The 12994-nt window shown below is 46.7% G+C and overlaps 1 protein-coding gene across 2 annotated transcripts in view; it reads left to right on the forward strand.

Moving 5' to 3' along the window:
- sei (potassium voltage-gated channel seizure) overlaps positions 1–12994 on the forward strand; it is a 298945-nt gene that overhangs the window by 146986 nt on the left and 138965 nt on the right. For both annotated transcript variants that reach the window (XM_075895172.1, XM_075895175.1), the window contains exon 3: positions 8836–9024. In XM_075895172.1, the coding sequence (XP_075751287.1) occupies positions 8836–9024 (189 nt within the window). The remainder of the gene's footprint in view (positions 1–8835; positions 9025–12994) is intronic.

Below are 12994 nucleotides of genomic sequence, written 5' to 3' on the forward strand. Positions count from 1 at the left end.
GCTCGTCGTTCCTGCACCGCCGCGGTGGCCTAGTGGCTAAGGTACTCGGCTGCTGACCCGCAGGTTGCGGGATCGAATCCCGGCTGCGGCAGCTGCATTGCCGACGGAGGCAGAAATGCTGTAGGCCCGTGTGCTCAGATTTGGGTACACGTTAGAGAACCCGCAGGTGGTCGAAATTTCCGTAGCCCTCCACTACGGCGTCTCTCATAATCATATGGTGGTTTTGGAACATTTAACCCTACATATCAATCAATCAATCTCGTTTTTCCTGGGGCTGGGTGATTGGACCTTTAAGGCCCCCCGGCAGAGGCAACACACCCCTTTGGCCCTGGCTTCACGTAGACGGCCCCCCTGGGCTGACCGCCCAGGGGAAACCGGCAGCCGCCTTTTCCTATCTCTCTCTTCCTACATCTTTGTCTTTATCTCTCACTTTTTTTCTGTCCTGTCATCTTCTATTTTCCGATTACTTCCAAATTTCCTGGCGGCAAGGGTTAACCCTGTGTAGTTACCCAACCTTGGGTAGTTATATTCGGTTATAGCGGCGATGCATGGCTGGCGTCTGCAAGTGTTCACTAGTCAACCTTGTAGCGTCCCCTTTTTGTGCTCGGTGGTGGGTGGCCACCATCGCCGCCGAACTTTATAGTATTTTTATGGCAAAAGCTTTTCCCTCCCTTCCTGATCGCTCCCTAAAAAGGTGGCGCACCGATGATACTTTCCTTGCTAACACACCAAAGCCGACATTCCCAAAGTACCATGTAATCCACAGTCAAAACGAAAACAAGACAGTCCGAGCCATTTCACCTTTCCTCGTTTCCAAAACTCTCACAGAAGCAATAGGCCCAGGTTATAAAGTGACAAAGATGGGAAGTGGCGATCTTCTTCTGGAGGTTCGTGACAAAGCTCAGTATGAAAAGCTGTCTAAGCTTGTAGCCTTTGGGGAAACCCCTGTTTCGGTGGGCCCACACAGGTCCATGAACACTGTCCGTGGTGTCATTTCTGATGATGATCTTACTGAGCTTTCTGAAAGTGAGCTGCTCGAAGGTTGGCAGGACCAGAACGTGGTCAAAGTCCAACGAATAACAATAAGGCGCAACAACAAACTGACCCCTAAAAAGCACGTAATAATTACCTTCGGAACAAGTGACCTACCAGAATCAATCGAAGCCGGCTATTGTAAGCTTCGCGTAAGACCATACATTCCCAACCCTCGTCGATGTTTCAAGTGCCAACGTTTCGGTCATGGATCGCAGAGTTGCAGAGGGCGTGCCACTTGCGCAAAGTGCGCATCCATTCAACACATATCGGACAACTGCACCTCAGAAACAACCCATTGTTCGAACTGTGAAGGAGATCACGCTGCCTACTCACGATCATGCCCCGCATGGAAAAAAGAGAAACAAATAGTAGAACTTAAGGTTAAATTCAATCTCTCATTGCAAGAAGCACGCCAACGTTTCGCAATACACAACCCATTTTATCCCTCCTTTGCAGATGTGACGCGCCGGGGCGCCGCGCCACATGCCTCGGCACCCGCGAATGTCACACAGTGTGTGGCCGCGGTCGTGCCGCCAGCGCCCCCAGCTGGAGCAGCCTGTACTGCTCCGCCACCTGACAAACAGGGCCGGCACACCCCAGTGTCTGCTGAACCTCGGACCACTGCAGGCGCAGTTAGGTCCGAAAGTTCAGTGAATGTGCCTGCCCAGCAGGTACCATCCACCACTTCACAAGAGGTGATAGATAAAAGTCCCGCTCCTCCGGCGTCTCAGACGCCGAAGGATAGGCGCAACTCCTTGGAGCGCGCCAATAAAGAAAAACCTCGAATCACATGGCCCTCAAAAGGCCCTGTAAACTAACGCAACACCTCTGTACACACAGCACCACACTACATTAAAATGACACAAATACTACAGTGGAAAGTCAAAGGACTGTTGAGAAACCTGGACGATATCCATGAACTTTTACACAAACATACACCTAAGGTGCTGTGCGTACAAGAGACACACCTGAAACCTAAACACACCAACTCTTTACGTCATTACGTTATGTTTCGGAAAGACCGGAATGATGCCTTTGTGCCATCCGGAGGTGTTGCCATTATAGTCAATCAAGGGATTGCATGCACACACCTACCTCTACAAATATCCCTTGAGGCGGTGGCTGTTCGAGCAGTTCTTTTGAATAAGCTCGTCACCATCTGCTCTCTCTACATACCTCCACAACACCGTCTTGAAAAGCATGAATTCGAGTCCCTCATAAAGGAACTTCCAGAACCTTATATTCTCCTGGGAGATTTCAATGCACATAGCAATCTATGGGGTGACTCTCGCTACGATGCTCGAGGTCGCCTGATTGAAGAGCTCCTGTTTTCTTCCGGTGCGTGCCTGCTGAATCGGAAAGAGCCAACATATTACAACATCGCTAACAATACGTACTGAGCAATAGATTTCAGCATAATATCCCCATCACTCCTGCCTCTACTTAAATGGGAAGTCATTAATGATCCATATGGTAGTGACCATTTTCCTATCATTATTAGCACATCAATAACAAATACATGTCCTGCACAAGTTCCCAAATGGCTCACCGACAAAGCCGATTGGGAAAAGTTTCAAAAAATGACTTTATTCTGTTGGACTGACATGGCGGCATTGAGCATAGAGGATGCTGTATGCTACTTCACAGCTTTCTTGGTTGATGCAGCAACAAAATGTATTCCCCAAACATGGGGACCGTCCAGCAAACGACGAGTACCATGGTGGAATAATGAGTGCCGTGATTCTCGAAAAAAAAAACAAAATAACGCATGGAGGTTGCTTAAAGACTCGCCCACAGCCGAGAATCTTGTAAACTTTAAAAACGTCAAGTTGCAATCAAGGAGGACGCGCCGACAGGCGAAAAGAAAAAGTTGGCACAAATTTGTGTCGGGCATTAACTCATACACAGATGAGTCGAGAGTCTGGAGTATGGTTGGTAAGGTGGCAGGACAAGGAGCACATTCGCTTCCTCTAGTGAACACACAAGGGGAGAGTTTGGAAGACCAGGCAAACACTCTCGGAGCACACTTTGAACAGGTCTCCAGCTCAACACACTATAGTGAAGCGTTCCGACGATACAAAACCGCAATAGAAAAACAGAAATTAGAGCGCAAGCCCAGAACACATGAGGCATACAACGAACCTTTCTGTTTGGCTGAACTGCAGGCCTCACTTGCCTGCTGCAATAAATCTGCCCCAGGCCCGGACCGTGTGGCATATGAAATGTTAAAACACCTGCCCACTGAAACCCAGAAAGCTCTCCTCTCTCTGTATAATGCGATATGGTCTTCTGGCGAGCTACCCTCAGCCTGGAAGGAAGCTATCATTATCCCAATTCTAAAAGAAGGCAAGGACCCGGCCTTAGTTTCCAGCTACAGGCCAATAGCATTAACCAGCTGTATTTGCAAAGTCTTTGAAAAAATGATTAACAGGCGCCTGATGCACTTCCTTGAAATCAGTGGCCTACTTGACCCATACCAGTGTGGGTTTAGAGAGGCTCGGTCCACCACTGACCACCTTGTCCGTATCGAAGCACAAATTCGCGACGCTTTTGTTCATAAGCAATTTTTTCTTTCTTTGTTCCTCGGTATGGAAAAGGCATATGACACTGCATGGCGCTTCGGCATATTGCGAGACCTGTCACACTTAGGTGTGCGGGGTAGAATGTTGACAGTTATCGAAAGCTACCTGTCCAACCGTACATTCCGTAGCCAAGTTGTCACTGTCTTATCTCGAGTATTTGTCCAAGAAACAGGAGTGCCACAAGGAGGTGTATTGAGCTGCACACTTTTCATAGTTAAAATGAATTCCTTGCACCTGTCTCTCCCACGAAATATTTTTTACTGCATATATGTCGATGATGTGCAGATTGATTACAAATCGTGCAACATCTCAATGTGCCAACGTCAAGTTCAACTAGGGTTGAACAAGGTATCTCAATGGGCAAACGAGAATGGTTTTATACTCAATGCGCAAAAGAGCACTTGTGTCTTGTTCAGCCGAAAGAGGGGCCTCCATCCTGATCCCGACATTGACCTGCATGGTCAACCTCTGTCAGTGAAGACCGAGCACAAGTTTTTTGGTCTCATATAAGACACTAAACTAACCTTCACCCCACACATCAAGTATTTAAGGGACAGGTGCTTAAAAACAATGAACATTTTGAAAGTGTTGTCACACACTACATGGGGTAGTGACAGGAAATGTTTAATTAACTTATATAAAAGCCTCGTACGCACACGCCTAGATTACGGTGCTATAATCTATCAGTCGGCAACGCCATCAGCCTTGAAAATTCTCGACCCTGTCCACCATCTAGGCATTCGCCTCTCTACGGGTGCTTTCCGCACCAGCCCTGTGCAGAGCCTGTACGTGGATTCGAATGAATGGTCGCTCCACCTACAAAGATGTTCCTTGTCCTTTTTGTACCTTTTGAAGGTGAAGGCAGACAAGAAACATCCTTCCCATTTCACAATTAATGATTTGTCTTGTTCTGGCTTGTTCGAGAACCGTCCTTCGTTTAGGCAGCCCTACGCGCTGCGTGTAAGGAGCCTGGCCGAAGAAACAGGTGTCCCTCTTTTTGAACCCAGTTTGATGGCTCCTGCAACATATCTGCCACCGTGGCAGTGGCAGCTTATAGACTGTGATGTCTCTTTTGTTGATGTCACAAAGCACGCACCACTTGCACACATTCATACATATATATACTTTTTAGAACTACAGCATAAATACACATGCCCTGAGTTCTTTGCCGATGCGTCAAAGTCAAACACTTCTGTGTCATATGCAGCGGTAGGCCAATCCTTTTCCGAGGCCGGCGTTCTTCATCCTAATGCAAGCATTTTCACAGGATAAGCTTACGCAATACTGGCGGTCGTAAAACACATTAAACAGATAAAATTACAAAAGGCGGTAATATACACAGATTCCCTAAGCGTGGTCAAAGCCCTGAAAACTCCTAAAAAACAGAAGAACCCCGTGCTGGTGTCACTCTACTCACTTCTGTGCACACTCTACACATCAAAACAGCATGTCGTTGTCTGCTGGGTTCCAGGGCACCGTGAAATACAAGGGAACGTTTTGGCCGACAATCTGGCTGCTTACGCCAATGTCACTACTGCCAATGCATCAACACCAGTCCCTGCACATGACTTAAAACCTTTTATAAAACGAAAGCTCAGGGAGTATTGGCAGAGCATGTGGGATAAACACACAGATAATAAACTCCATGCTATTAAGCCGCAACTAGGTTATTGGCCGCCACTATCAAAATCACGACACACAGAAGTAATACTAACAAGGCTTAGAACAGGACACACACATTCTACACATTCATTTCTTCTGTCTACCGGTGATCCGCCATATTGTGAAAGATGTAGAGAGCCCCTTACGGTTCTCCACATTCTCGTCCAGTGCAATGAGCTAGATGCTTTAAGAAAAAAGCACTTTTTACTGCCCTACCAACAGCAGCTCTCTCTACACCCTGGGATGCTCATCGGTAGGGATCCGCTTTTTAAACTGCAAACACTTTTTACGTTTTTAAAAGATGTGCAAAGCTTTCACCCGATATTTCGAGGTCATTCGTAGCACGACCTCTATAGAGAGTGGTCGTGGCTGCGGTGACTACATCTTCATCATGGTTTTATTATCATGACATTTTGCCATCAGCTATCACCACACATATGTCACACCACTGTCATGATTTTATTACTTTCATGTTTTAACCCGCGTTAGAGTGAGGAATTATAAGGCCCCTTTACAGCCACGCACCATATCATTTTTCATATCTGTAGTCAATTGAAATGGCGCTCTTTGGCCATCAATTGGCCCTTGCGCCACTAAAAACTACTCATCATCATCATCGTTTTTCCTGGGTAGATACTGATTGTCAATCACGTTTGCCACATTCCCGCACACCAGCGGCACATACCCGGTGGTGGTTATGTGTCACTGCCTGGCGGGAAGTGTTTGACAACGTGCGTGAGGGGGTCGTCACATTATTCATGTCTTGACCAGCGGGTCATATTCGTAAAACCATCTTACCATCCCATGCTAATTTTGGCTCACGCCAAGCTAAGGTAGTGATCACGAGAACGCCCAAACGTAAGGGGGTAGATAGAAGGATACCCTCAAAGTTATCGAAGTTCGCTAAGAAATGCTTCGCATTTAAAACATAGTACCAGTGACACAGTGGGGCTTGAGCCCGAGTCCGCTGGGTGCCAGCCCAGTATTCTACCACTGAGCTACGCCTTTGCTTGGCACTTGTTGGAAATCTTGCCTTATAGGCAGGCTTCATGTTAGAAAAGCAATCGCGTTAATACGACTTATAAAGCGTTTTAAAACAGCGAAAGAACAAGCAGTCGTCGCACAATGCGAATAGCGTAACGAGTGGGTCGTCCAATGCTGGAACCCATTACAAAAGCTTATTTTCGTTCAGCTAATAACTGTGGCGCATACACCCACTTCAGGCCTACTTCTTCATCGTCGTCAGCCACTGCACGAATGATTGGCACAAAATTCCTCGCAATACTTTAGCGGATACCACGCTTCTCAAACGAATGACGAAGGAAGAAAGGAAGGAAGAAAGTTTAAGCGGAAAGACAGGGAGGTTAGCCAGTTCTTAGACCGGCTGGCTACACTGTGCTGGAAAAAGGGCTGAGGGGAATGAAAGATGTTAAAAAGAAATGTTGCGAAGAGAGGGAGAAATTACAAAAAAAAATTGCGACAGAGGAAAGGCAACGTCAAAGAGTATAAGACACTCTGAGGCCAGTTGTCCGCAAAAAGCGCAGCAAATCTTTCAAAGCCTTCTGGGCTGAGGATGGGCTCGGCCAATGACCCAGAATCCTTTGTTCCGACAAAGGCCGGTCGTCTAGTCTATCCAGAGATGCAGTGAGTTCTTGTCTTTGCACGTTGAAATGGGTGCACTCACACAGAAGGTGCGCGATGGTTTCTTCGCAACTGCAGTAAGTGCATGTAGGAGAGCTGGCCATCCCGATGAGATAAGAGTATGCGTTCGTGAAGGCCACTCCAAGCCACAGGCGGCATAGAAGAGTCTCCTCAGCTCGAGATATCCTTGGGGGAAGACGAAGCTGCAGATCGGGATCCAAGTTATGCAGGCGCGCGTTTGTGAAGTCTGTTGAGTTCCACTGTACCAGTGTGAGGTCACGTGCAAGCGAACGAAGTCTTGTAGCTGCGTCGGTTCTTGAGAACGGGATGGCTGTGTATTGGGTACCATCGTGTGCAGATCTAGCGGCCTCATCTGCGCGGTCATTGCCATATATACCGCAATGACCTGGTGTCCATTGATACACTATGCTGTGCTGTTTTTCGATTGCTTGGTGATGAAGGAGCCTTATTTCAGCTACTAACTGTTCATTAGGTCCATGGCGAAAGGGTGACATAAGACATTGAAGAGTTGCCTTCGAGTCCGAGAAGATAGACCAAATTCCCGAAAGTTCTTTCACTATAGACTCCAGAGCTGCACGAATGGCTGCAAGTTCTGCAGCTGTCGACGACGTCAAATGCGATGTCATGAATTTAATTGTGATGTGCCTCGCGGGAATAATCACTGCCCCTGCAGAGCTTACTGAAGACACCGAGCTGTCCGTGTAAATGTGAAGGCGTCCATTGTGCTTCTCTTGCAGGAAAAGTAATGTGGCCTGTTTCAGGGCTAGATGCGACGAAAAATAGCATATCGAATGCCGGCCTTCTACCTAAATATTTATTATTGTTAATGCCGTAGTGGGTACCCAGTAAGTGTGCTTGCAGCAGTTACCCAATGAGTGTAAAGGCTCTGGAAAGCCGCTCTTCTAGCTTTCGATGTGACTGTGTTGCACCTTCCGCGCTGGACGGGCGTTTTTTTCATGTACCTGAACGTTATGTGACCTAGAGATTGGCCTGTTTACAATATAATCTCAGAAAGGGCACTTTTGACCCGCAGTGCCAGTCACTAGAAGACACGTAGCGTGACTGGGGCCATTACACACTGTTCTTGCAACTGCCACTGCAGCACTATCGGACGTCGAATCATACAGGGGTACGTTTGTAAACGTCTGATATTTGTGAAAGCCTTTACATATGCTGTGAGATTCGTGCACCTTTATTTTCAAGTCTTTTACTTTGTACATTTTTCTAACCTTCTTGATATTTTAGGGCGGAGAACGAAACGACCCGTTCGGGAGAAGGGTACAAAGGGAACAAATACCACGGGACAAGCATTTGTCTATTCACTGATTCGGTGTCCCACTGCTTGATTATTCTTCCTAATTACGAACCAACTAGTCCTCAGCAAGTTGTTTGTATTCTATATTTTTTTCATTTTGACGTCACGCAATAATATCAAGGTGATGCCACAGGCTGCCGTCATCACTTGGCGGGGATTTTTCGCTTCATTCATATTGTCGCCGACCGTTGCTTTTCGCGCCTAATGAGGCCTCTAAAGGAATTTCGCTAACATTATTACCTCGACTCTCCCTTCCTTCTTTGCATTGGGCCCCACCGTGGTGGTCTAGTGGTGAAGGTACTCGGCTGCTGACCCGCAGGTCGCGGGTTTGAATACCTGCTGCGGCAGTTGCATTTCCGATGGAGGCGGAGATGTAGGCCCGTGTGCTGAGATTTGGGTGCACGTTAAAGAAGCCCAGGTGGTCCAAATTCCCGGAGCCCTTCACTACGGCGTCTCTTATAATCAAATGGTGGTTTTGGGATGTTAAACTTAACATATCAATCAATCAATCTATCTATCTATCTATCTATCAATCAATCAATCAATCAATCAATCAATCAATTCTTTGCATTGGTGCAGGGTCCAAGTTCCTGTGCAGCCAGGTGGTTGCGCCCATTCGGAACGAGGACGGAGACATCTGCATGTTCATCGTCAACTTCGAGGATGTCACCGACGCGCCTTACAAGGCCGACGAAGAGGCCGCCGGGGGACTGGCGGTGCCGGGCGACGACCTGGCGCCACTGCCGCAGGCGCTGGTCAGGACCTGCGGTCAGTGTGAGCCACCGTTTTTGCCCAATACGCTGATTTTGCCCAAACGTTTGGCCCAATACACTGAGTTTGCCGTATTCACCCATTCACTAGTTCAGCTTCTTTGACAGCCTTCTGTAAAACGCACCTTTTAAGCACCTTCTGCAATAGCCGTTGACAGGCTGTTACGGCAGTGGATTCGGTGGACATTAACAACGAGGAACACCATAGCAAAAATTGATGATATAAAGTACAGCTGGTCGTAAAAAATGGCATTCCGCAGCAGTATATACGGAGCATGGAATTAACATCCTTACCACAATATTAGCCCAGAGCATCAGACCCTACAAAAGACAGTTTATTCAGATACGCAGGGTAGAGATTTTACGTTGACATCCGAATTCGCTAAAGTATCCCACTGTTGTATTGCGTTGAGAAATAAAATGTACGTGAAGCTTTTGTGTATATTACGGTAGTGGCACATTGAAGACCCAACGAAGCAACTTAAAATATAGGAGTTGGTAGCGGCAACGCAAAATGGGAAGAAAAGAGATATACGCGCCATGGTCGACGTCACAGAAAGTCCTCAATGTTGTCAAAACAGTGGACTCGGGAACTGCGCATGCGTTGTACGGTTTATCCGGCGTGATAACTTTGTGTGATAATTATCTTCATCTCTGACGCTCTAGTCGGGACTAAAGCACTGAGACAGAGGGGTACCTACTTTACAGGTATCACCCTAAACCGACGCAGAAGTCCCTTTAACGCTGCGGCCCATTAGTCTCCGCAGTGTTGGAAGCCTATAGCTTGCGTGACGCTGCCCAGCCGACACGAACGCCCGTCAAATGAACTAACGTGTGCAGCCAAGTTGCGGCACGTGCTGGTCGATTAGCGTGCACGCTGGAACAGAGGACGTTGTTTGTGCACGCGGGCGGGGCGTGTTTCGTATCCGTGTCACCGAAACTGTCAAGGTCGTCTGATCACAGCCACAAAGACGCTATAGAACGGTCCAAAAAGTTTCCTTCGGGACTTTTCTATGGGTGGTGCAAATTAGTTTTCACTGTGTGTAGTTTGTAAAGCGCTGGGCACGTCATAATACGATTATACGCCGAATACAATACGCGCGAATATTCGTGGAGGTGGTTGACAGCTGATAGTTAGCAATAGTCGGAGCAGTTCTGCGTTCGCTATCCTGCTATGTTGAAGCATACTTTCTGCGTTGTTTCGCTTTTAACAGCGAAGCTATCAAAGCCTTTCGTCATCACGATGAAACGACGCGCGATTGCATTGACCTTGTTTTCATCTTATTCTGCTTCGCTCCGCAACATGTTCGCCGATTTGTATGGCCGCGTAATGTGATAACTGTGATGGGCGAGTATGATTGATATGTGGGGTTTAACGTCCCAAAACCACTATATGATTATGAGAGACGCCGTAGTGGAGGGCGCCGGAAATTTAGACCACCTGGGGTTCTTTAACGTGCACCCAAATCTGAGCACACGGGCCTACAACATTTCCGCCTCCATCGGAAATGCAGCCGCCGCAGCCGGGATTCGTACCCGCGCCCTGCGGGTCAGCAGCCGAGTACCTTAGCCACTAGACCACCGCGGCGGGGCAGATGGGCGAGTATGTTACGCGACAAAAAATGAGGAAGCATCACACAGTAACTGGTCACGTTATTAAAATTTTGTAGCGTCGTGTAACGACTAGTCCCGCGGTTATAACAATCACTTAATATAACGTAACAACTACTCCGTGACCAAAACTCGCGTAAAATTATGCAACTAAAAATCACGTAACATTTTAGGTGGGTAACTGAAATGCCATAACATCAAGTCCGAGGCTAAAAATCATGCGACAACTGTTCACGTGACTAAAAATCACACAGCAACACATAGCATCTAGTGACATGTCTTAAATAACGCAACATTTAGTCACGTGGCTAAAATCACTGTAGCATCCCTTCGCAACTGGTCACTTGACTACAAGTCGGGCAACACCACGTAAAACTAGTCAATTCACGTAAGGTCGCGTGACACGTTCCCGCGAGAAACCACGTAGCAGCTAGTCACGTTAGATTGAAGGTACGTAACATCTAGCCACGTGCCGAAAATGTGGTGCCACGTGACAACGATCACTCTTGTAATACTTTTAGTCTCGTGAATTGTTCCCGACAAGACTGTCTCTGATAGTTCGGTTGCTTATTCTCACCAAATCCACGTAACACGTGTGCTGCATGTGGAACCGACCGAAACCGGAATGGCATAGCCAATCCTAGACGTACTACTTCGTTCTACAAGCGAAAACGAGGGTTGACAAAATAAAATAAAAACTTTGCTTTTCTAGCAGAAGCTTGGCATTACAGGTACGGCGTTGATCTTCTAACACCACTCGTGCCTCCTATAGCAAAAGCTTCAAGTCGAACACTAGCTCCGCTGTTATTTCCGACCTTGTGCTACTGCTGCACGCTGCGCACATCCTCCTCCCACCTCTCTCTTTTCTGTTAATGTAACGTTCTAAGCGGCTCAGACGCGAAGTGTCCAGCCGTTTGGTTTGTTCAAACGCCAACAGTGCATGTTTCGTGGAGCAGTAAATGAGTTCAGCATGATTTGTACCATTTTGTCGTATTTTTCAATATCGGCCTTTCTTTCTGAAGCAAAACAGAAGTATTGGCTTTCGTGATAACTTCGTGCTGAATGGATGTATGCTTTTTTTTTCCTGAACCCCCCTCCACATTTGGTCATCAGTGTAACGAATCTGCATTTACATATTTTAATAGCAAGCGTTAAGCATAGCGTATTACAGTGAACTTTCAATTGAACAAACGAAGGTTTAAATGAATATTTCAGAATAACGAACTTTAAGAAAATCACTGACGGTTTTTATGCATTTTATAGGCAAAAATCTTGCAGCTAAACGAATTTTTTTAACGTGAATATTTCAGTTGAGCGGATTTGATCAGCGGAGCCTGGCTCATTTTTAGATCAATGAAGTTTTGTGCTCTCTAGCACTGGTGCCGCCGATGTGGCAGCAGTTGTGCTAGAGCATACATAGGTGGTGGTACAACATCGCTTGTGCATACAGTCCCGCCGAGCAAATGCGGCCCGTGTACTCAGATTTGGGTGCACGTTAAAGAACCCCAGGTGGTCAAAATTTCCGGAGCCCTCCACTACGGCGTCTCTCATAATCATATGGTGGTTTTGGGACGTTAAACCCCACATATCAATCAATCAAATGCGGCCGGGCGGCTGACGAAAACGTCACTAGCCCGAACGAACTTTGAAAATTGTTTCCAGTGTTCGTCCGGAACCAAAGATGAGTGCGACAAGTTTTAGTCACTGAGACAACGTTTGAAACCTGTATCTCTGGCCGATGCTGCAGGATATATTACAAAGTTTCGAGATTTTGACATTTTCGAGATTTCGATATTAGGAAGTTTTGAGATTTATGGGCACTGACTCTGGTAGCGCATGCAAACGTTATAGACTGTCCGGACAACTTTGTCTTTTCTTGCGCTTTAAGGGTGTCATTCCAAATCAAATTTCAGAATTGCTTTCAAGTTCCGAGTTCTAGTTAACATTCAGTTTAGTGAACTTCCAGTTAAGTGGACTATATATATATATATATATATATATATATATATATATATATATATATATATATATATAAAAGTAGATGCGCTTTCACATAACAACTGTTTATTGTGCCGACGTTTCGACAGGAACCCTGTCTTTTTCAAGGCATAATACTATTTACACATGTTCCGTGCCTTTTTATATCCTGTCGAGACAGGTGGGGCGGGGTCAATTGAGAGAGAGAGAGAGAAAAAAAAAGAAGAAACAGCGAATCCAGAGGACAAACAATAAATAAAATATAGAAAATCTAGGAGAAGAAGCAAGACCGACTCGGCGTAATTAGAAAGGGGCAGCATTTCAACAGAGTAGGGCAGTGGTGGCTCCCTGTCCACTTGGGGAAGTGTGGGTGCGGGGGA

Source organism: Rhipicephalus microplus, chromosome 1, assembly GCF_043290135.1.
Source record: "Rhipicephalus microplus isolate Deutch F79 chromosome 1, USDA_Rmic, whole genome shotgun sequence".
Lineage (NCBI taxonomy): Eukaryota > Metazoa > Arthropoda > Arachnida > Ixodida > Ixodidae > Rhipicephalus > Rhipicephalus microplus.